This window comes from Betta splendens, chromosome 2, assembly GCF_900634795.4.
Source record: "Betta splendens chromosome 2, fBetSpl5.4, whole genome shotgun sequence".
NCBI classification, from domain to species: Eukaryota; Metazoa; Chordata; class Actinopteri; order Anabantiformes; family Osphronemidae; genus Betta; species Betta splendens.
In genome coordinates this window covers 23,894,095-23,918,117 of record NC_040882.2, presented here as the reverse complement: position 1 = coordinate 23,918,117, position 24,023 = coordinate 23,894,095, and the positions used below count along the sequence as shown (strand labels likewise).

Sequence of the window (24,023 nt, the reverse complement as noted above, 5' to 3'; positions counted from 1 at the left end):
TGCGTAAATGGCCGGTGCTGTCAGAAACACCCAGCGGCACGAGCAGGTGTTACAAACCAATGACAGCGTGAGCAACTTAACGTGTGGTCTGTGTTTGGTGCGAAGGGCTCTCGGGGACACGTCTCGCTAAAGCAGGTGACGTTGTTCCACAAAGGTGAAGCTACCGTTAGCTACAGACGCTAGCTAGCAGGACACGGGCAACTTACAGGACGAGGATATCCCTCTTATTTTCCGCGCGTCCACAAGTCCACCCGAGAAGACAGCGGCGAATATAATTTGAAAGAACATGTCAGAGGGCGGAACTGGGGCCTGTCTCTTCCCAGTGTCTGAATGACCCGCTCAAACGCTTTTCAAATCCATTACATACATCTAACTCAGAGCTGGCTAGGCCACGACTTCCTGAAACAAGGAGTCACGTGACGCTCATCTATTGGTTGTCGTTTGGGTCACGTGCGATGCATTCGACAAATCATATTCAGCGTTGAAAATCTCTGAGACTGGTGATTCCCTATGTAATAATAATAATATCATGGCTTAACTGCACTCATTAAATTGTGGACATCTGCATTCCTTTCATTCACTACCTCACATTTGTTCACTAAAACAGGCTTTCACCACTTTGGCATTTTTTCAGCATTAGGTGGCTTCTGATCTTATCTGCACACGTCAATTCACAGTGTATGATTCTAAAGCAGGTTTCACGTTTCACCTCTATGAAATGTTTTGCCCTCTGTAGATTTTTTCATCTTCTCTGTTGATTGCACCCAAATGTTGAGTGAAGCAGGTTTTAACCGGCTGTGGGGTCTTTATCTGCAGTGTGAACGGTAGGTACATTTTCACAGATAGATCACATTTCTGGAATTACAGGAGGCAAAGTGCCTCATATCATATTCCTAGAGGTGAATGAAATTTGAAATGTGTCAGTTTAGTGGTGGTGGTGGGGGGGGGGGGGGGGGGGGGGGTGCTGGCACTCAATGGGCTCTCTAGTGTTTTGACCACTATAATGTGAGAGCTCAGGCAACTCTTTTAAAAATTGCTCTCCCACTGGTTCTGCACTAAGAACAGCCAAGTGTATTTCAATGGTCTTTCTTTATTGTCCTTTAAAGTAATTTAGGGTAATTTGTGGCACAAGTGACTGGATGTTTCCTTTCTTCTATTTGACTCCCTGTAAAACACCTCAAAACCGTTTTCTTTGAAACTGTTACTGTGACATTTGTTTGCTGGGTTCTTATTTGAAACATATCATATCATATCATATACCACAGACAGACAAATAGATAGTCATGACTCAAGGTTATAAACAAGTGCAGATTTTGATCGGTTTATTAGTAATAAACAGTCTTTACAAAATTACATTTTTAAAACAAAATCTGAGGCACTTTAAGAAGCAAATACGAAAATATGCTATTTTACAGTAACATTAATATTTTTATTCGTTGATATTTTTCAAGTTGTCATTTTTCATGGTTCATCTGTGTGTAGAGGCCTGTATTGCATAAGGACTCCTTGCTCTGAAGGTAGGAAAGATCACGCATCATGCCAGGAAAGGAGTACGAGTCCAAGGGGGGACGCAGCGGAAACACTGGCATCAGTCCTGGGGGTAAGTATGGGGACATAAAGCCGGCCATGCCGCCGTTTACGGAGGAATACGCCAGACGCAGCGGGCTGACGCCGAGGCGAGGGCTGAAGCCGTACAGCGCGTCTCCCCCGGCGGCCGTGGGCGGCACGTGGAGCGGCGAGAAGGCGGACTTGGCGCCCAGCGCTCCGGGCAGTCCGAGAGGAGGCCGGAGCGCGTGCGGGTGATGAGACAGAGACGCATCGGCGTCTGCTTTGCTCTCCTTGGAGTTCAACGCCAGCTCAATGGACCGGACAATGTCTCCTTTGCACGTTCTCACCATAGTCTCCAGCGTGTCGCGCTTCTGGTGAGGGAAGATCTTGGCCATGATGCCGGCGGGGTCCGGGTCCGGGTCCCGGTCCCGGTCCCGGTCCCGCTCCAGGCTCGGGTAGTCCCTGGGTTTGTCCGACTCGCTCCCTGACTCCGCATCCGAGGAGGACGGCGACCTCTGTGGACTCTCCGTGGGCTCCGAGCGCTGGTCGAACACCGGGGACGGACTCGCTCCGTGTTTGGCGAAGGAAGCGGCGCCGTCCGCGTTTGGAGACAAGTCCTGTCCGTCGCTCGGAGAACTTAGTCGAGGCGCGTGCGGCGCAAACAGAGGTCGACCCACGAATCCGTTGTAAAAGCTGTACTTGCTCAATTTGTCATCTGAGTGATTAAAGACAAACAATACGTCAAAATCTGTTTTTAAAGCACAGCTGTGCGTAAAATGCGAAAAGCAACATACGCCCAAATAAGCAAAACAATATAATGAAGATGTAAAAAAGATGTTCGTAAAACTATACTTTAAATTTCATCTTACCATCTTTTTGATGCTCTGGCCCAAAATCAAACCTCGGAGCTGTCGGGGTGCTGCTGAGTGCCGCGGGGCCCACAGGCGACCCCTGCGGGACCCCCGCGTCCGCCCCCATCCCCGCGCCGGGGTAGAGGAGCCGCAGCTCCCGGGCCTCGCTCTCCTCCTGCGCCTGCTGCCTCCGCAGCGCCACCTGCGCCGCCATCACCCGCTGCCGCTCCGCGATCAGCGTGCACTTGGCGCAAACGCAGTCCCTCCAGCGGCAGAAGCGCTTGTGGCCTTTCAGGGCCGACACCACGCCGTGGTTCCTGCACCGGGCGCACTTGGGGGTGCGTGGGTACCCCCTCTCCAGCGTGGGGTTACACGCCCGGAGGAACAGAGACGGGGGGCGCAGGAGGGACGCGGGCACCTGCAAGCCGCCGAGCGCGTTCGCGGCGAGGCCGAGCGGCCGCATCCTGCTGTCCATCGTCTCAGGGCGACGCGAATACACTCCGGCCGTCACACACGTGTTGTCATTCAAACGACGAGGCTCGCACTGAGCGACCGAGAGGCGCGTCTCCGCTGCTGCCGGAGCTGCGACCAGCGCGCCTTAAGTGTCGCCTCTCCAGGTGGTTTAAGGTGAAATCCAACACCGCGGTCACACCCCTTTCCGCTTCAACCTCGTAATACCCTATCGTGTTTACGTGGATCCCGGATGAATAGAGCCCTAATCTGATGCAACCGAGCCTATGCGCAGCTGTGGTTCAAGAAAATCCGAGGCCACACTGGAAAGAAATAACATTTGAATTTACAGTGAAGCTGCAAGATGTCTTTAATAGACAGCAGCCAAAGTAGTTTAGATGCTGCCTGGGGTCACATACGTTGAACGAGCCCCTTTGATTGTCCTGCTGAACCGTTGTACCTTTAGAACGCTTTAACACAACAATGGCTCTAATAGCCTCAAAAGCAACAGGTAATTATGTACCTGGTTATTCTGTTGAACACATTACCTTGACAAAAGGCCCATCTGTCAACAAGCACGCAGCCAGATTGGGGGAGAACTAATCACACCTTGTCACATGTTTCATTCATTTCGCTCCCATTCAGCCGGGATCCAGTTACGGGCGGCAGATTGACTTACCGTTACGACTCGACTGGTGAGCGACTGGAGCGCAACGTGACAAACACTGTGTCGGACGCCGAAGCGTCGCTCAACAGGCTTCCACGCACACGGACAGACGCTGGTTTCAGTCCGCAGCGCCTGAAGGACGCACAATATTATTACCCAATCAGTTATGGTTGCAGTAAATGCGCACACATACTGTATGTTAACAGACAGCAAAGGGGTACATCCATTATTAGCAATAATAACCCCCTCAGCTACTAGACCTCTTCATCTATAGATGTAAGAGCGAGACATCAGTGGCTTCACTTGGCCTCCCTGTAGTTCTCACTCCACTAGACTCCTTCTGAATAATGGATGTGGGTTAAAGAGGCGGCGGATAGAAGCACTCAACCCCCTCGTGGCGTTTTACTGAGATAATGATTCCCTTAAGGGCATCTCCGAGGAAGGAGAAAATAGCGTATAGTACAAATGATCTGATGCAGACACAACTGTTATTAGTCACCAAGATCATGGCTAACCACACTTGCAGAGGTGGGTGTTGAGGCCGGCTGCTAAAAGATTACAGTTCTCGAAACCCAAACTTATGAGTGACTGATGGTAGTTTTTCCACCTCGGCGTCACGCTGAGTGACGGATGTTATCGGAAGTGTACTGTACCTCCCTCCTGTGCAGCGCGGGGGCGGCGGAATGTGCACACATGCACAGAGCAAACACTTGTTGTGCGAGAACACAGTGTCTTGTGTAATGACTTGTGCCCGAAGAGGCTTTAAGGAGCGAGTCTGCTGTTTGCAGAAAGATGCGGCAGGAGTTAGGAGCTCTGATGGAGAGATGGATGGATGGATGGATGGATGGATGGATAGGGGCTGCAGCAGACTCGCTCCAGCTGCACGGGACGCGGAGATTATCTGAAAAGCATCCGTCAAACCAGCCAGCGGTGCAGATGCTGCCTTTATCATTTCATCCAGTGTGAGGTGGAATGTGAGGTCGGGATTTGTGGCTGGATGCTTTATCCGGGGACGCTCTCGCCTGGTTTGATTCCTGTGCACTTCTCCTGGAAGCAGCTTTTCCCTGCTCATTAAACCTCTGGAAAAGTTCTCTTTAACTAGATGAGAAAATGGAAACAGACAAGTTAATTGGAGAACGTCTCCTTATGTTGTATTGGGAATGAAAGCTGCCGTGTTCTACGTCTGTTTCTGTTGGATCTCTGCGGCGTTGCTGTTCAAAATGCCCTCAACCCGAATCAGTCACATCATCTTGAGACAAAGTAATTGTTCAGCTTGTTTCTTCCAGCAAACTACTTGATCACAATCTAATATAAGGAACAACTAGTACGTTCCCACACTGTCCTTGTAACCTTTATTCTAGTCATGCGTTGTACATGGATGGTCTGTTGTCAGATGGTCTTTCAACCTCACCTCCAACACCGAGCGAAGGGGATTAGCACAGATAAGTGCAGTTAGACTAGATATGACTAGACAGTGTCCTAATTGTGCTCTTAACAGATCTCCTCATGTCAGATATGGCGTCTCATCACAGGACGGGCTTTATCAGCACAGCGCCTTATCTGAGGCAAGGTGGCTGGTAATCTGCTCACAAATCTCACAAAACCTGATTATGTCTCCTACTGTCAGATGGAGAGAGGAGGAGGGAGGGGGAGGTGAGGGGGTGAAGCCGAGAGAAGGAGAATTTCATCATAGGGCAGTAAATCATCGTATCTGGGCCTTTGTTTTGTCTCGTGAAGTCGCCCAGACACAGTGTTAGTATGTGGCCAAGCCGTTACACAAAAGGTAAAATCCATGACATTATTGTTGCCAACTCCAAATCACAGACGCTAAAAGAAAGACTCCACTCTGACGAGGAAACATTTCAACGCCTGGAGTTTCCAGCGCGCGCCATTGTTTCTGGACGCGCGGCGCTCAGGTTACTGTCACCCGGCGCACAAAGGGTCCCGACCTTTGTCGTGGTGTGTTTGCTTTCTCATCTGTCACTTGACGCCCTTGTCGTTAAAGAGCCACACAGTAACCTCCACTCCAGCGCTGACGGGCGGGCGTTCGGGCGCTCGATCGCCGCCGGCGACGGCCGGCAGGTTGCTCAGTTGACGCGTCGCTCAGTCAAACAGAGGTTGAGCCTCGCGTGAACCTGGTTTATTACCGAGACCTTGAGTTAAAACACGAACAGTCATGGGATGAGCGTGGCCTCCGTGAAGAACTTTGCTTGTAGTGAAGCTATAAAGACGGCTCCTCTGTCATTTCATGTCTGCCTGTGTCTCCAGCTCAGCGATTGGACTTAGTTTGTGTGTTTAGAGCCTGCGGCATTCGTGGTGCCTTCGCCAGCATCCTATGAAAGCATTTTCACAACTCCACTTCTCTGGCGATGAAGCCAGCAGCTGGCTTTGAGGTGCAAATAACCGCATTGAAAAGCATGTAGGATTTTATTTGAATTTCTTTTTTCTTTCTCGAATAGAAACGCACGGTGGATTCTGGTATTTCTGTTTGTGCTGCTTGAATTTAACATGCACAACAATTGCTATAGAATAAACAACACTAATGCAGGAGTTGGTAGCAGTCATGTTTGCTTACAGGTTAATGTCTTAGACAGTTGAGTACCTATAAACTGTCTACTGTTCTACATGTTATACATTGATATGTTTTAGAGCAGAGTCTGGTGAAAAACGCATGCCAGAAAAATCATGAAGCCCGGCTCTGGAGAGAAGAGTCCAAGGCTCAAACAGATTGACTACAAAGGACAGCTAGCAAAACACTAGACACAATAAACCCTGTAATGTAAAACTTCAAATGCTTAAATAACATAATAATACAGTATTATAATTGGCCAATAATAAATACAAAAGTGTTAAATTAAAAGAAGTGAAATGTACTAGATCCAACACTCTCATTTCTAGTTTTCTTTTGCAGGAGCTGGCACACAAGTACCAACATAAATACAAACAGCAGAATAACAACAGTTTTAGGTTGTAAATGCAGGAGTTTGGGCATATACGCCTTTTGGAAATAAATAAGTACAGAGTTGAAGAGTTGAAGCAGAAAGTGAGATCAGATTGTGCTTTTATTTCATTCCAGAGGGATAACATCCAGGTTATTGCACATCCCATGCAGAAAGATTGAGGGAATCGTCAACACACACACACACACACACACACACACACACACACACACACACACACACACACACACACACACACACACACACACACACACACACACACACACACACCTGTGCATCTGAATACATGGGACAATACATTTTTTTCCCATTTCTTTCCTCTCCCTGGGATTCTATAACCTGCTATCTTCTGCCATCTCCTCGTCCCCTATTGAATCTATTTTCATTTGCTTTGCTTTCCCCTCCTCTCGTCACACCTTTACTGGTGGTCTGAGGCTGGTGGGTATCCATCAGGGCCCCTCACTTAGCCTGGCAATGCCTCAGTGCCAGTGAACAATGGAGCTTATGTGTGCTTATGAGTACTGTGTGTGTGTGTGTGTGTGTGTGTGTGTGTGTGTGTGTGTGTGTGTGTGTGTGTGTGTGTGTGTGTGTGTGTGTGTGTGTGTGTGTGTGTGTGTGTTTGTGTGTGTGTGTGTGTGTGTGTGTGTGTGTGTGTGTGTGTGTGTGTGTGTGTGTGTGTGTGTGTGTGTGTGTGTGTGTGTGTGTGTGTGTGTGTGTGTGTGTGTGTGTGTGTGTGTGTGTTTCGGAGTGGGTGGGTGGGTTGTGTGTGCGCCCATGTGTACCTGTTAATCATGCATGTTACATCTGCATCAACACGGTGCATGGCTGAGGAAATGCAGGTTAACGCCTAAATACTGGCTCAGTGTGTGTGTGTGCGTGTATGTGTGTGGTGTGTTTCTGTAGGTATGCTAATAACGACTCAGTGTTGTTTCTATCTACCTTGAAGGGTTCTGGTCAGGTGCCAGTGAATGCATCCTCCACTGTCTAAGCAGGTTAAGATGGAGCCATGAGAGATTTTGTGTTGTGCACTTATTGTTGCCACCCTCTGTTTGCTGACTGTCAGAGATGCTTCTGTATTCATTGATACACTTACAAGGGGAGGTTTGCAGCTCAACAATGCATAACTTAGTGGCAGATGAGCACAAGCCCTCTGAGAAGGATTTAAAGAATCGGGTTTCGAGGAGACGTTTCTCGTCAGAATGTGACACTTGACAGAAAGTTAAACACATCAACAAGAAAATGGCTGTATTAATGATAGGAAACGTGGGAAAGCCTCTGTGGGCACTCTGCAAGTTATTACGCGCTTTAAATCCAGCAAACACTTGCTCTGGAGTGTGTCAGAGGTTATGGAAATATGAAAATAAGGGCAAACAGAAGAGTCACAGTCTGTGTGAACTTCAGATTTGTACATTTTCACCCTAAATAAACTAATTTTGCAGAATTTCTACTAATACGCTGTCTAACACAAGCGTAAAGAAACAGAGATTTCCTCTCCTTGTCTGGTGTCCTTAAGTGTTGTTTACAGGGTCTGAAGTGAAAGGGTCTGTCATCGCCCTAATGGAAAAGGATTCTGGTCATTTCTGTTTGCAGGAGAGATCTGCTCCAGTTGTAAAACTCTTCACGTGAGCCTAGAATCCGACCAGGAGGCTCAACGTCCACCTGGAGGCAACACCTGACTAACACTTCAGTCATTATATGCCGAACCTAAAGAGCCATCATTTATAGGTGACAAAGTGTGTGCTGTCAGTGCAGTCGTATGATTGTGAGCAGATAATTTCTCTGTTGCCGTTCCAGCTTCCGCGAAACAGCCTGAAACATGTCCAGATCGCAGTAATCGCATTAAAAGCGCAGGAGCCCGATGAGAACGAATGACAAACAAGGAAACGGGGAAGTTAAGCATGAGAAAAGGTAACTGTGTTATCAGACAATCACAGAGCACGGGGAGAGACATCAGCGCTGCACATCTCTGCCTGCGTGTTATGGGAAAATATTCCAGGCTTTCAGTTGATGACAATAACAGCTTAGAAATTGTTAAAAATTGCCTTTGATCAGATGTGAGTCGCCACTGAGATTAGAGGAAACATGAAACACAGAGGACGCACAATCTTCACATTAGAACATTATGGCAGACGTATATGTTACACTTATCATTACATATACTGTACATTATAAGTTTAAATACAACTAATGGACTTTGAGCAGTTTAATAAAGCGTGATACAGACATGGTCTTAATGTAAAAGCCTCACAGTTAATGATGATGTTTGGATGCTGACATCTTTTTCCTTTGATGTCCAGTCAGGTGTTTTGAAGGGTGCCCTCTTCATAGGCGACCTTTCTGGTTGGACTTGAATTCACGGCTCTTACAGCCCTAAATGTTTGAAGAAAATTCATATCTATTCTAACATTTATGTTAAATATTAAGTAACCGATATTTGGGTAATTATTTAACATTAGGAAAGCAGGAGTATTTCTAGGAGCATAGGTATTATTAGTTTCCTTGGTGCAAACCATGGCAACGTGCACCTACATGGACACCTGTATATGGTTCAAAGCCGCCAGGGAAGCACAGTCAGTCAGGTACAGAGACAGAGGAACAGATAACAATACACACTGAAGTCTATTCACAAGTATAGACTGCAAAATACTGGCTGCATGCAGATTCAACCCAGATAAAGGAAATATACAAAATAAAGCGCTGACCACAGGTGTGAACAAAGCCTTATTTTCAAAAACATTTCCAAATGGGGGACTCTCTGGTTCTTTGGGGAACTTTTTGATGGCCGTCCTCCTTCCCATCTACAAACTCAAAGATAAACGAGATCCTTTATCAGTTTAGATGTTGTATAATTGTACAACTGCTGTCCCAACATCAATGCGGGCTTCAGAGTCTAAGAACTGCAACCTTAAGTTCACAGGCTTCAGGGAATTTATCTGATCATACGGTCCTGAATCGCGAACAGAGCTTATCATTACCATCGTTTGCATTTTGGTTAAGATCCTCTCATGAAGCTTTAGAGAGTGTGAGAAATACTCTGGCTTATTTGAAGCCAAAAAGCTGTTTATGGAGTTTAATAAAAGGACTTAGGGTTTGAAGTTGGTCCAGGACCTCAGTCCAATAATGTTACCCAATTTCTTTGAAGGTGTATGAGTGAGTCGGTGCAAATTTATCAGCAACAAACACCACTGACTGTTGGTATGAGGCTTAAAAGAATGTTAAATGGGAAGGATTAGTCCAGAGAGCATTTAAGTGTCACCAGTGTTTCCTTTCAAACAAGGCGCTGGCATGTATCCGGGTTTCGTGTTCCAGTAACAGAACAGGTTAGATTTTATTCAACTGGAAACATGACTCTCTTTTAGCCACTTGTTGAGAGCCATTTGAGAAGCTTTACTGAATGACAGGAGCATTGCATTTGACTTATACAATAACATATAAAAAGGAATCGTCTGCAAATAGTGAAATAGTCAAACCAGAGACTAATGTGTTTAACTAACAGATACAAAATAAAATGAGTAAATACAACCACATGCCACTGAAACACTTAAGTACTTAAGTATAAATGACTCAGCATCAAACTACCCAGTGTCTTTTCCCTGACACTCAGGGTCACAGCAAGGTCACATGAGGTGCATGGAGGAGCTTCTAATTTTGGGATCAGAGCTTAATGGGAGGATGAGAAAATAACCTGCTGGTGAGAACGAGGGGGAGAGTGCCCCAGAGACGAGGCGTACGAGGGAACGGTACAAAAGGCAGCTTAGAGGACCTCTGATGACACCCCAGCACCTGCAGAGCAGCTCATTGAGACTAAAGTGCCTCCGCTGTGTTGCTTTGCTCTGATTCTCGTCAGGCCCGTCCCTCTCCTACAATAATGAACTCTTTGACTGGTGATTAACTTTGTAGAGGCCTTTGTTTTTAGACAAGTTTGTTTTAACGGCAGCCACCTTAAGTAGCTTTTCTTACAAATGCTCAGGGTTTAAATTAAGACAGATCTTAAGATGGCCTTAAGTTTTCATTTGGAAAAGAAGCTAAACGTCTGAATTGAAGGTGTCTTTGCTGCTTCATTAGAGCTTTGGGCCACATCTCACAGTCGGCAATGGAGCTTGTTAAAAATCAAATCTAGGAAAGAAAAATCTGATAACTTATTTAATCATAACTCTAAGAATGTTTGCATTCTTTTTTCAAAGCTTCACTTCGGTTCCAATCAACACCTACTGCAGTCTATTGAGATAATAAGCTAATGCATGTTTCTTTCTTGTTTTTTTGTCCTTTTTGAAAAGAAGACATTTGACAGATTTGTCTCCCTTTCCCTCCAGACAAGGCTTTGATTCTCTCCGCACTCGCTGGGTGCAGGATTCCCTAATGGGACAACTGCCCCCTGTTGGGAGAATTGTTTTTATACCAGCTGTGATTTGCTTGTGCTCCAACACCTAATTCCACACACAGTTCTGCCTAATCTATGCCTGGACTTAAGGCAATCCTGGCTTCCTATAGCAGCCGGGCGCTTGAACCCCCTGACGAGGATGACAAGCTGACGCTGCCCCCTTTTACAACAAAACAACGCTCTGCTCCTCGGCGGCAGGAAACTTCCTCGACCAGCAAATGAGATGAAAGCTTTCCAGGACGCAAATAGTGGTCGGAAAGGCTTGTGAAGTCCCGCTACCCTGCTAGCACAGAATAAAGATGGGCTGTCCACCCGCAACAAAAGCCCAACACAACAGGAAAGACATCAAAGTGTGACGGAGTCGGGGAAAACTAGTCTAAGACGGCGGGCGCTGAGAAAAACACTGGTTCACAGGTAATGGCACATTGCTGCTGACGGCGCCGGCTTATTGTGTTGCTCACGTCTCCATAGTGTGACACCTTTCATTAGATTGTGTTAGACGCACTTTCACCCCTTGTGTCTTTGCGGCGCGGTGCCTGTTTCCACTTACAGCAAGTGCATCGAGAGGTGTGAATGTTTACAATGAAGCTGAGAATACTTTGTATCTCTTTCTGTGGCGCCTGAATTTCAACTAAGCTTTGCTGAGAACAAGCTGCAGAACTATACGAGTACTTGTGTGTGTCTTAACCACAAAGTACAGTCCATAATGTGAAATATGTTAAAAGGCCAACAAATCAAACAGAATCTTTGTTTTCCACCATGTTTAAAACAGACACATGTAAATGTAACATTATTGAAAGAGTTGCTGCAATTAGCTAAATTTGATCGAGCTGACAGGAAGTCAGATATTTGATGCCTATTATAAAGAAGCTCCAGTGTAGTGATGATCTGGCTGTGAAGGGCCAGTGGTTGAGGAGCCAACGGCTCAGGTAATCAGATTTTGCTCTGCACATGGATGTTTATTAACCGGGCTGCACTGAGGTGGAGAAGTCAGAAAGCAGCACATTCCCCAGTTGAAGTGGTGTTTGTGCTGCAGATAACGAGGATAAAGCCAAGCTGAGCCCGGTGAGAAAAACCCAAAACTCCATCATGATGAACTGCAGCTGGAGAGGCTGCGATACAAGCGTCTCTAAGCTTCTACGTGTCCTCGATCATTAAGTGGGTAAATTCTGCTGAACGCTGATGAGCCGTAATCACCATCCATCTGAACGCGTGCGATGTCATGACTTGGCACCAAGCGTGGAAATGTGATTCGGAGCTCGCGGGCGACACTCGAGGTCCAACTCTCATGAATAATTCACAGCTGCGTTGAATAACGGCGGCAGATAAGACTGTGAGTAACTGGATGAGTGGACTCATCAACATTAGGAGTGTGTGTTGAGTAAATCTCATCATTTCACACTTGAAAAATGTGACAAAGCGGCGCCGCTGCACGATGAGAATAGCAACAAGCAAATCACCCTCTTCCATTTGTTGTGCCCGCTCCCACACAGCCAAGCAACAAGTGACTCATTCCAGTTTGACAGCTTTTGAGAGCGGACCTGAAAGCCAGGGAGGAAAAGCGCATGTAATTCGCCGTCTCATCTCCCAGCATGCCTGGATTCCTTCCACCTGACTGTGCTCTTTGCTCGGCCGACCTTACACAGGTCCCGGCTCCCTTTCAGGGGCTCAATTTTCTAGGTGATTGACTCCGAAGAACTGACGGCGTAATCCCCAAGTGTTTCCCCCGTGTCTGAGGAAGAGGTGGCCATTGTTGGGAGCGGGGAGCCCTGCCCGCCTGTGCGTGTCATGCTGGGCGGTGGGAGGGATGGGAGGGGCAGGAATTTAACAGGTGGACAGATACCTTAGGATCAGCGGGGGCCGGATCTGAGTCAGGCAGTGCTCGACAAGGCCACATAATGAATTAAGATAATCCAAAACTGCTCCACACACATCCCTTCATATTCAGTACTGACATATTGATGGTGGAGTTGATGGTTCTAGACAAGCCTGTGGAGCCTCTTAGAGCTCATTTCAAAGGAATGAGGCATTTCTTCCAGTGTTTCTAAAGCCCGAGCTGTTCTTTAAATCACTGCTCGACTGCTAAGGAATCAGTCCAACAGAAAAACCCACAGGTCATTAGTCACCGCTGCAACTGTTCTGTCAACGGGCCCACGGTGACGGATGGACGCTAAACTTTGACCAACAAAACAAGCTCATCTGTCTCCATCAATCAAGCTCTTAGTTCTTCTATGACTGGACAACCTGTCGAAAGCCGGGGAGTCAAAAACCTCTGCACTTTTAATGATCAGTGCGAAAAGGAGGAGGAAGGTGAAACGATCCACACAGGATCACACAGCAGCTAAATAATATTTAGTGAATTGATGGCGTCAAGACGCCCGACTCCCCTCGTCTGCGTGGAAGCAGCGAGCGAAGGCAGCAGATCCGTCATGCCTCACTGCGACTGGCTGCAGATAAGGACCACCGCCCACATTAGCGCGCTGGTAATTATTTGGATTTCTGCGAGCAGGTGGCGATGGAGGCAGCAGAGCCTGTGATCAGACTCCAGAGTATCTCCAGATCAGCACCGGGGGCTCCGAGAGGCACACAGCGAGCACGGCCCCTCCGGTGCTCGCTGGGAGCCCCCATATCGTTACCCACCCGTGCACTCATTTATTCATCGTATGTGGTGCTATGTAGGCCAAAGGGCCGGACCACTACTGTACCCTGCTCTGGGTTACAGCTCGAACCAGCATAGAAATAAAGCGCCGTCTGTCAAAAAGGACCAACAGCACTGATGGAGGGAGACTGAGAGGATTAACAATAAATAAGAAGAAGAATATAAGCTATAATATAAGAATAACAGAATAAAAACAGTACTGGCTACCCATTAAATTTTAACTCCTTATATCAACTAATATGCTTATACACTAAAAACACTTTTAATACATTTTTCCTTTTTTTGACCCCTGAGTTGATGTTCATACGTGACATATTCGCCTCATCGCTGCTTTCTGCCGGAGGCTTCGAGCCGTCACAGATAACGCCTTGCACGCCGTTAATCAGATGCTCCAGGTGATCTGCTCCCCTGCAACACGCACAGCTCGGCGCGATGTGTGCGATTGTGTGTTGCAGCGTTGGGGCTGGAGCACAACTTGCTCCATAAAAGAACAGATTTCCATTTCTATTGCACTAAACTGACACGGTCTTCTTTTTTTCTCATGCGGCTGAAACTTTTTCATGCATTAAAAATTAAAATTGACTGCAGGAAAAAGGCATTATATAAATTCAATAGCTCAACAATTATGTCAGTTCAACTGTAAACTGGTGGCAAATTGTTGATTCTAAAACAACAGCTGAATAGTTTTGCATTTGTGGTAAAAGGGGAGGATTCAGCTTCCCTGGATGTATGAAAATGGCTCCTTCAGGGCATCAATCCTCTACCTTGCCTGCAGTCATTAATTAGATCTAATCAACACCGCAGGGAAAAGTTACTGTCAAGACTAATTAGCCAAAATGGAGCCGCTGTAATGGGAAACAAATGAACAACAACAGTTAACTGTAGCAGCCTGCTCTGTGCTTTATGACTCATTCAGTCTCAGCGGAAGCGATTTTTGAAGCAGCGGCACACAGAATTATATTAGCACTTCATTACTGTTGCAGGGAAAGGTCTCAGTGTTACACCAATCGGAATGGTTTGGAACGGATTTAGATTCATGGATTCTTATTTGTGCTAATTTTGAAAAGTTTTCACGCGTTTTTGGAGACACACCCACGCGTCTCTACCTGTTTCCACGCACGGTGCGTGGAAACAGGCCTCCCTCCAACCCCAGGACTCAGAGGTCATGAGAAATGTGTGCCTAATCCCTGCATCGTCCCCACGCCGCCTCTGAGAGTCAAGGCAGGGAGTAAAATAAAAAAGGGGACCTTTGTTTCTCCCATAGTGCTGCGAACAAAGGGGCCGGGACGGGGAAAAGCGTACACACAACACCACCTGCAATTAAGAGCTTAGAGTTCGTCCTCTCGGCACAAAACCCTCTGCGACCAAGGAGGAAACGTCAGATTAGGTGGGAAGAACTACGAGGGCATTAGAAGAACTTGTGAGAATGAAGATGTTTGTCACAGAATATTATTACAGGATGCTGAGCACTGTCACCTTATACCCCGTGGAAAAGTAATTGTGGAGGATTTGATAACTAGAGGCTATTGATGACAATTAAGCTATTTAATTGCAATGGAGGTTTGCACCACACTCACACACAGTGTGAACAAGCCATTGTTTGTTTGTCCATATGTCGGGCTGAGTAATTAGTGCACGGACATCTGCTGAGGAAGAGAATGTGGAAAGCTGTCATAAAAAAACACAAAAGCAGCCATGACATTTAGAAAAACACACTCTTTTTTCTGAATACAGTGAAACGTGTGGCGCAAAATATTGGACATCAGAAAGCAGAAAGTTGTCTCTCATGTAACGTCTCCATCAGCTGAACTTTCCTGGAAATGCCAGCTTCATTAAAACAAAATTGGGTCAAATGCACATAGTGCAAATTAAAATCAGCAAAGGAGATGAGATGATTGTAATTAACATCTCTTCAATCAGGCAGGAGTGTGGGAATTACAGCTTCACGTTTTACACTCCTCGCTGAACTTCAAGGACCTTTTTGCGGCAGCAAGACAGGACTTTAAGGACCTTTTATCTTTGATATTGCACAGTTAATAAGCTGGTGTTGAGTGGAAATAAAACGATGAGCTTCCGCGTCCTATAAATAGATTGCACTGATGACTGTTGAAATCAAGAAGCAAGCGAACGACGCAGCGTGTGGAGCATGAGCCGCAGGTGCCATTTTTATCGCTAGTTTGCTGAAGATGCTGAATTAAATGTCTACATCCTCTGGGCCCTAATGATGAAGTTCAAAGTGTGCGTGCTTAGCAGGAATAGGCGCCGCGGCTCGTTTCTCCTCTGGAGGAAGACGGCCGTTGGAGCCTCCGCGCTTTTTCTCAGCCTTATGATTAGAGGTAATTACAAAAATTCCGCCGTGAATCTTAAATGATAAGGTCAGACGTGCCCCCCCCCCCCCCGCTGAGACGCGTAATAACCACGAGTATTAACTGTATTTATCTGCACGGCTCGCGTTGCAAATGACCTTCTCACATCTCTCACGTCTAAACCCACGCCCGCTCCCAAAGCTCAGAAACACCACGCGCTGCCATTTCCCCACTTGTGGCCAATTAAATGCCCGCGTTTCTGACAGTTACTCGAATCCATTGATCCACGGGACCGAGTGTGTAACAAGCGCCAGGAAACACTGGTTGCAGCCAACGCGTGTGATTCGGAACGGCGAGGTCACGTCAACATCCCGCTCCGGGAACACGCACGCCACGCAGACGGCCGCCGGTGTTCCGGGGGTCTGCGATTGCAAGGCGCCCGGTCCCGGATCATTTCAATCCCGCCATGCTGGTACTGTATCCACGCAGCGAGCTCGCACAGTGCGTGGCAGCGCCAGCTCCCACGCACCGTCGAAGCAGGAAAATAAATATGGAAGAGTGGAGCGCGGGATGGGGGCGATGCGGGAGCAGCCAGAACCCGGGGCCCCGTTACGCACGGGTTCTGCTACTGCGTGAGGTGACGGGAAACGCCCACGCTTCTGTGTGAGACGTTCAAACCACGCAGAGAAGAATGGTCTAGGAGACAACATGCTGCTCGTTCTAAATATTCTGACTGCTGCCCGTCCACGAGCCGAACAGAGCCCCTTTCCCCGCGCGGACCCCGTGTTTGCGCACCTCGCCCGCCTTCGTGCGCAAACACTGCTCACATTCTGCCTCGGCCCGGCGCGCGCTCTCCTTGAGCTCACTCGTTCCTAATTTGGATCAATTATCCCATTTCCCCTCAGTGAAACACTGTTTCTCATTCAGCATAATGCGGCGGCCGGTCGTCAGCGCGCGCTCGCCTCTTCGCCGTCCGCGGACGCCCTCGTTCGTCTCGCTGAATGCGAGCTTTCTCTGCTGTCTGGGCCTCATTTGAAATTTAAATATTGCCTCATTGCCGAGGCTCGATAATATTGACTCTCACGTAGTCTCCGGGGAGACTGGGGATATATTTAGGACAGGATTGTGTTCTTTTTCTTGGAACGTCCACGCATCTGGGGCTGCGCATCTGGACTCGGATGCCGCAGACAGAGGCGAGCTGTGTGTGGCAGCGGAGCAGTGGAGTCACTAACGCGTTTCTTCACGGTAATGAACGTCTGACGGGTCAGCGTTTAAATACGCAGACCAGCGCCGCTGCAGACTAAACACGTCGGAGTTGATGCAGACTTTACGAATAATAAAAGTAGGTTGTGAGGCGGCAGCTGCAGCAGTGCTCCACTAGATGGAGGACGGAGCCCACGCGCAGCAGCCGCTGATGGTGACGCCTCAAGGGACTGAAGTGATTTATTCAAGCAACCGAGACGCGTGTTTGCAAAAAGCAAAGTCTGAAAAAGGTCAGAAGCTCAAAGTTGAACCTGTGTCAGAACCTTTCACCTTCTAGGTTACGGCTGGAGGCTGGTTTCAAGGACCCTGTGTATACGTATTATATATATATGTACATCTGGATTTTTCAGTTAGATACAGATGATGTCACTCACTGTATGTTATTGTTTCCTCCTGCAACTTGTGAATTTAAAATGTAATGACGGTTAAGATGTTTTCTTCTTCTTTTCTGCACAGCGCGATGAAGCCGATCAGTTCATCAACCTTCATTTGCTGATGAAAGATACTCATCACTACTTTATCACCAGCCTTAAACCTGTTGCTTGTTGTTGTATTCACACAATTTGTTATTGACAGAGCCTCATTCATTTCAACTTATTGTTTTATGATCAAACGTGTCCAAACTTACAACCTTTTGACCGGCTCCACTGGCAACTGAGCTTTTACTTGTTGAAAGCTGTGCGTGATTCTGTTGCAGTGAACAAATCAACCCGAATCAACAAAGACAGAGTCTCTACAGGCTGCAGATCCTACATGTTAATCATGAACGTGGTGACAGCAGAGGGTGATGTCAAACGGGGGCGGGGTTCTGCATTGATGAATATAAGAATATAAAAGTATAATAAGGTCTTAATTGAGCCAAGTTTTAAAGCCTGCTATAGTCACAGTATCAGAGGAGCCTGATAATGAGCCAAAGTACAATTTGTCTTTATGGACAGCAGTAAAGAGATTAAAAGGGAAGACATGCCATTGAACAAAAGACAGGCATTCTTCTGTGGGATCATTAGCAACGCACGCACATCGTTTCCCACTGTGGACGAACCAACGCGTCCACACCCACCGAGTTTATCTCCTGAACGCTTCCAGAATCAGGAGTTCAAATATCTCATAATTTATCATTTTTATGCTACTAACATAAAAAACAGTGAAGTAATAGATTCTCATCATTAGACGTCAACTGCATTGTTTTTAATGGTCGGCAACATTAATCTGCGTTTCTGTGTCCATTCAGTCCAATGAAACATAAAAGCTGAAAATCAGCTTAGTCTCACTCATAAACCCCTGAACTTGTTCAGGTCTCATCTGGAAGGAAACAACTCTCATACCCTCTATTACCTCAAAATGCCGCCAACAACATGGAGCGTCACGTTTAATTAACATGCATTTGCTCTATGACCATCTTTAGCATTTTACATTACATCACAAATGATGAAGAGCCAACAGAATCTTCAGTATTCTCCGTTATATCCATAACATCTCAGAGCATCTCCATGAAACATTGGGACCACTATGTACCATTATCCAGTGTCACATGCTAAATGCCTAGTAGTTCGGACAATACCAGTGTTTACTAGCTCATTTAACCAACAGTGCTGCCTTTTTCACTATTGTGTCCCAAGCAGACACCTACATTACATAATATAAGGGCAGCCAGAGCTAGAGCAGTTTTCATAGAAGGGATGAGCTGAGAGAAGTTTACTTCTCACGCATTTTGAACTGTCCAGGGATGATTAAGTGGCAAAATGTAGCTTTTAGGAAATAACAGTGTGCATGTGTCATCTTTTCGTCCAGAGCTTTTAACTGCTTTACTTCATTCTTCATTAGAAAACGCTGCTTCCAGTCATCATGCTAAGCTAAGCTAAGCTAAGCTAAGCTAAGCTAAGCTAAGCTCCTCTTGGCTGTGGCTACCTACATGCGTTACTCCAGACGGTGGAGTGTAGCATTAATTCAACAATGGCATCAAAGTCCGAGTGCGAAACGATTCCTCTAATGGGTCCTTTAATGGAATAAACAGCGACTGAGTTTGCATATCAGCAGGTCCATCTCCATAACAAGGGAGACTCAGACTGACCGGGCTTGGATGGTTTCGAACCACGCAACCGGGCAACAGTGACATAACATGACAAAAATGCACGCACACGGTTTCGTTTGCACAAAACACAGTCGAGAGTCCGACTATAAAAAAAAAAACGAATTACTTTGCAGAACTGTAAAAAAACAGAATTGTGATTCCCGTCTGCAGAATCAGTGTCAAAGTTTATAGAGCTGAAAGTTTGCCAACGCACTGGAACAGTGTGGCCGTTTAACTGGGCACAAATAGAAAGTTTCCAGCGTAATGTAGTTTCTCTTCTGGGTCACCACTCTTGTACCCATGCCAGTTCTAGTTATCACTGTCAAATAGGAAAGCCTTTACAACTCATTGTCATGCCGGGCACAAACAGGGGGACAAAGAAAAGGCCGAGGAAGAGAAAGAGGCCCAGTTGAGTGAATTCCACGAGCAGCCATACAAACAACCCAGAACAGTGCAACAGTGTTTAACCGAGGGGAGTTGCCCTCCACTTATTTATCAGTGTATCCTCGAGGTCGGGCAGCAATCGGCCTAGATTTGACACAGTCTTTAAATGGCCGCATCAGCAGACAGATAATCAGTGAGATAAAGAAACCCGTCTCCCGTGCCAACCCGGGAGGGGAGGGTTAAATGGGCCGAGGGGGGGTGGGGGGGGGGGGGGGGGGCAGTGTATATAAATGCAGACCAAAGGGCGCACACAGTCCCACGGTGTGGTAGCGCTTCATCACCAGCCGCCTCCAACTCCACCAGTCTGCTGCAGCCATGGCGTTCAACGGGTCCTGGAAGGTCGACCACAGCGAGAACTACGACAAGTTCATGGAGCAGATGGGTGAGTGCCGGCGCGACGGCGCCTCCACGCGCTCCCGCGCGAGCGCTCCGCGGGACTGGAGGTCACGCGTTTGTGCGTTGTTCCCGTTTTGTCCTCAGGCATAAACGTCATGAAACGCAAGCTGGCGGAACACGACAACCTGAAGCTGGTCATCGAGCAAACGGGCGACAAGTTCCACATCAAAGAGTCCAGCACCTTCCGCACCAAAGACATCGACTTCACCCTGGGCGTCCCCTTCGACTACAGTCTGGCCGACGGCACCGAAGTCTCAGTGAGTAGCACTCGTCTGTGTGAAATGCACAAATGGTTCGTCTCATTTTACCCACTGATGTAGTAAAGACGGCAAGTACCACAATGTGCAAATGTGGCTGCTTGAAAACTTACTGGTGCAAACTGACTGCAGGGAACGTGGGAGCTGGAGGGCGACGTGCTGAAAGGCAAATTCACCAGGAAAGACAACAACAAGGTCCTGACCACCACCAGAACTCTGGTGGGAGGAGAACTGGTGCAGGTCAGTAGGCCTGCGTTTCTCATCGATCCCAGCGTTGCATTAATGCGCTGTGTAAGAAATGTCCTCGTGGCGCGGCCTCACCCACCTTTGTGTTGTCCCCGCAGACCTACAACTACGAGGGAGTGGACGCTAAGAGGACTTTCAAAAAGCACTAACCTGGAGTCTGAAGTTCCGATTTTATTTTTGTATAGATGGCACAGTATCGATTAGTTACCTTCTGACAATAAGGCCAAGAGGAGCGAATGTAGGGACGTGCTTCAGAACACTGGGAAACTAAACACGGAGCCAAACTCACACGCACACAACTAATCTACGCTTAAAAGTGGTCAAACGAGCGCAAAACGAGCCTCTGCAAATAACTGCAGCGTGTTAGTTTTAATGTTTTAGGAGTTACACAAAGTGCAGTGGATTGTCTCGCTTTCACACAGGGTCACTATTTGTGAGCATCAGCAGGAAATATGGAAAAAGGTAAAGTGGCATCTGGTTCAGTTGAGATTTGCATCCACTAAAACCTGGGTGACATCAACCTTTTCACTTCTCCAGCAGCAGAGACTGAATTTACTTTTATTGCCTCCATCCTTGACCCTTTAACTGGAAGCAGCTTGAATCAGAACAATACTAAACCCGCACAACAGCAAATGTTAGATTTTGTTCAGAGTCTTTAACTATTTGGGAAATAAATTAATTTGCACTAATGTCTTTTATACTGTAACAATAAAGCAACCTAACATCTAATGTGAGTCTGATGCTGTTTTATTCTGAGGATGATCTAGTACAAGGTGTTGAACGTGTCTGGAGAGTTCATGAATGAATTATAAGCCTAATGGGGGCTGAGTCGCCTCCAGGACCGGCGCGTCTACAGTTCTCACATCACGCTCGTGAGAAAAGACGGTGTCTCGATGTTCACATTCACCCACCGTCATGTGGTTAGAATCACGAAGGTCTGAGAGGGCATCACATCATCACACTGACTCAAAAGGTCCTGTCCTGGAGGCAGCGTCATGTGTCTTCCTACAAACCAGGGCAGCTGTGAGCCGCTGTGAATAATGGCTCATACAGCTCCAGCTTCTCTGTCCTGGAGCAGAAAGGGGGTTGAGCTGTACTGCGCATCTCTGGACACCAGGGGGCGACGTGCGTCAACATTTGCGCTACATTTAAAGATCTTATTCTAAGTTTAATATTTCCACGCTTTAAAACATCAAAATCGTGTTTAAATTCCCAGCGTGCGCTGCGCTAATCTTGCAGAGACGGTTCTTCTAGTTGCTTTTTTTATTTGACCCAGAGTGAATTGCTCTGGTGTGTCTGATATAACAGTTGAATGTCCTGCTCACAGGTGCTGTAATACCTTTTTGCGACCACATGGTTGCGCTGCGGGGCTTTTTATTGGTGAGTAAAGGGCCTCAGTCAGTCTATGCCGTCATCCTTCCTTCACTTATCATATGACACACATCCTGTTGTCTCGAACACACACACACACACACACACACACACACCTGAATGATTGTTGTTTTTCAACTCAAACGATACAAACAGCTGCCCGGGATCAGAGGGGACACAGCATCGTGGAGTCAGAGTGAGCCTTGTTTGCTGTGACACTCGCTCAGGTTCCCACCCAGGGGAGGAGGTGGCAGCTGTGGATGGGGCAGTTAGGAGGAGGTGGACAAAGAGTGAGCGGTGAACGGCGACGAGTGGAGGCAGAAAGGACGGCGCAGGAAAGCCAACAATAAATAATAAAAAGAGAGGGAAAAAAGCCTCCTCACACTCGCCCGGACCCCCTGCTGGGAAATCACATTCTCTGACTCACTCCGAAGTCGTCAGCTTATCCGAACAGTAACAATCACTGAAGACACCAGCGGCGCCGCGGGAGCGCCGGGGCTTTTGGTTGGACCCAGTTTCCAAGAAATAACAACCCTCTTTTGGCCAGCGAGCGCTCAGACGGCGCAGACAGCGTCCAGGCTCTGGGCGATGACTCACCACTTAGTCAACGATGGCTGCTGCATCTCTGGAGAGCTGGGACGCATGCAGGACGGATGCCGCTGCACATGTTCAGACCTCCACGGAGCTCGTCGGCGTGAAGGCGCTGTTGTGACGATAGATCTGAGTGGTTCCGCTTTAAATGGGGCCAAAGGTAATAGAGCACAGGGCACATTTCCTGTAGATGGAGATTTGCTACTTGGTGACTTGGGGTGGTTAAATCTTAGCAGATGGCAGGACTTTCTGCTTAAGATGACTACTACAGAACACTTATGATGAAGCAAGTGCAGGGTTTGATCGTTACATACCTCATGTTTGTTGCTTTAGTGTCTTCATCTAAAGGTGAAGCTGCCAGGTGAGCGCTGTTGAGGGGAGGTAGGGTTGTTCTTTAATGTAAAGTTAGCATGATCTTATCAAATGTGAAGAGGGTAGATATCAAAAATAATAGCATATGTTTGTCTTGGCTTTCGTTAGCCTGTACATGTATATTTGCCATTTTTCTGTTAATATTGATGGAGACCTGCTGAGTGGTATGAATGAACCTATAAAGGGCCGCTACTAGCACTTAGCTAGCTAGCTAGCAAGTTCTAGCTAGCTGTGTAGCTAGCACCGCACCGCCCTTTGACTTCTGAGGCATTCTGACGTCATTACTACATGTGTATTCTGATCACTGTGCTTTGTGCAGCTAGCTAGCGAGCTAGCGTGTGTTTAATATAGTATCCGTTGCAGTAAAAGTACAGGGACCCTTTAGTAAAGACACATATCTGACAAACAGCAAAGAAACACCCCTTTATTGGATTCGTCACAGACAGTAACGCCATTACAAAGTGTTGCCAGCTGTTCGCATGCGTGCATGCACCAGGATGGAGATGTTCCCGCGGACGCACGCTTCCATCCTCCCCTTCGCTCCGCGCTGACACCCGTGTGTGAGAAGCCCCGGGCACGCGCGCGCGGGCGAGCGAGCGCGTGCCGCCTGGCGTGACTGAGCAGACAGCGGAGACAAATAGAGGAAGCGCAAAGTAGATCGGCAGTGGCGGCGGCCTCTGTCTCGGGGGAGCCGGGCCCTGGGCGAGGTGGGCTATTCTTACAGGGGGCAGGGAGAGGTCTGCAGCTCCCTGGTGCTCAGAGCGTTTTAGAGGAGCCCACATCGTATTGATGGCATCCTGGGAATGTGGGGAGGTGGTACCCAGTGACAAGTGTGACAGAGAAGGAAATGAAGTGCTGGGATGTGGATCTGATGTGAACAAGAGATGATGAGGGGACTGGGCTTGTTGGAGCCCTGGGTGAGACGCCGCAGTCCAGTATAGAACCGGGATAAACAGAACATAAAGGTTAAAGTCAGTTTAGCTCATTCATTTACCAACTGGAAATTAAATATGTTTTGGAAAAACATTGACTGCACTAAAGAAAATGCAGTTATTATGAGAAAGTCCAGAAAATAACCCCATGAAAAACTGAAACTTACTGAAGCCTCTGATGCAAGTTTTCAAACTTCTATGACACATCCATGGGATTTTCAAATGATTAGTTCCCAGAAACACCACAATGAATTCTAC

At 47.3% G+C, this 24,023-nt stretch overlaps 3 protein-coding genes across 5 annotated transcripts in view; 1 reads left to right on the top strand and 2 right to left on the bottom strand.

The window, feature by feature from the left end:
- The window catches only part of LOC114847060 (glucosidase 2 subunit beta-like), a 94,186-nt gene extending 93,776 nt beyond the window's left edge, over positions 1-410 (bottom strand). For all 3 annotated transcript variants that reach the window (XR_008696663.1, XM_029136364.3, XM_055514617.1), the window contains exon 1: positions 207-410. Coding sequence is in view for 2 of the 3 variants with exons in the window: in XM_029136364.3 (XP_028992197.1) it covers positions 207-288 (82 nt within the window). In the remaining variant the exon portion in view is untranslated. The remainder of the gene's footprint in view (positions 1-206) is intronic.
- Positions 411-1,310: 900 nt separating this feature from the next.
- LOC114870350 (doublesex- and mab-3-related transcription factor A1-like) lies at positions 1,311-22,565 on the bottom strand. Its single transcript, XM_029174835.3, has 3 exons — positions 22,468-22,565; positions 2,418-3,648; positions 1,311-2,263 (listed from the first exon to the last, which is right to left on the bottom strand). The coding sequence occupies exons 2-3, from the start codon at positions 2,872-2,874 to the stop codon at positions 1,455-1,457; spliced, it is 1,266 nt and encodes a 421-aa protein (XP_029030668.1). The 5' UTR covers positions 2,875-3,648; positions 22,468-22,565; the 3' UTR covers positions 1,311-1,454.
- LOC114870374 (fatty acid-binding protein, intestinal-like) lies at positions 19,824-21,228 on the top strand. Its single transcript, XM_029174889.2, has 4 exons — positions 19,824-19,982; positions 20,081-20,253; positions 20,386-20,493; positions 20,598-21,228. Exons 1-4 carry the CDS (start codon positions 19,916-19,918, stop codon positions 20,646-20,648), a joined length of 399 nt encoding a protein of 132 aa, XP_029030722.1. The 5' UTR covers positions 19,824-19,915; the 3' UTR covers positions 20,649-21,228.
- Positions 22,566-24,023: the final 1,458 nt, after the last annotated feature.

Coding starts and splice junctions, on each gene's coding strand:
- LOC114870350 (XM_029174835.3), bottom strand. CDS start 2,874: ATGGACAGCAGGATGCGGCCGCTCGGCCTCGCCGCGAACGCGCTCGGC. Junction 2,264..2,417: donor GCCAGAGCATCAAAAAGATG/GTAAGATGAAAT, acceptor TTAATCACTCAG/ATGACAAATTGAGCAAGTAC.
- LOC114870374 (XM_029174889.2), top strand. CDS start 19,916: ATGGCGTTCAACGGGTCCTGGAAGGTCGACCACAGCGAGAACTACGAC. Junction 19,983..20,080: donor CAAGTTCATGGAGCAGATGG/GTGAGTGCCGGC, acceptor TTTTGTCCTCAG/GCATAAACGTCATGAAACGC. Junction 20,494..20,597: donor TGGGAGGAGAACTGGTGCAG/GTCAGTAGGCCT, acceptor TTGTCCCCGCAG/ACCTACAACTACGAGGGAGT.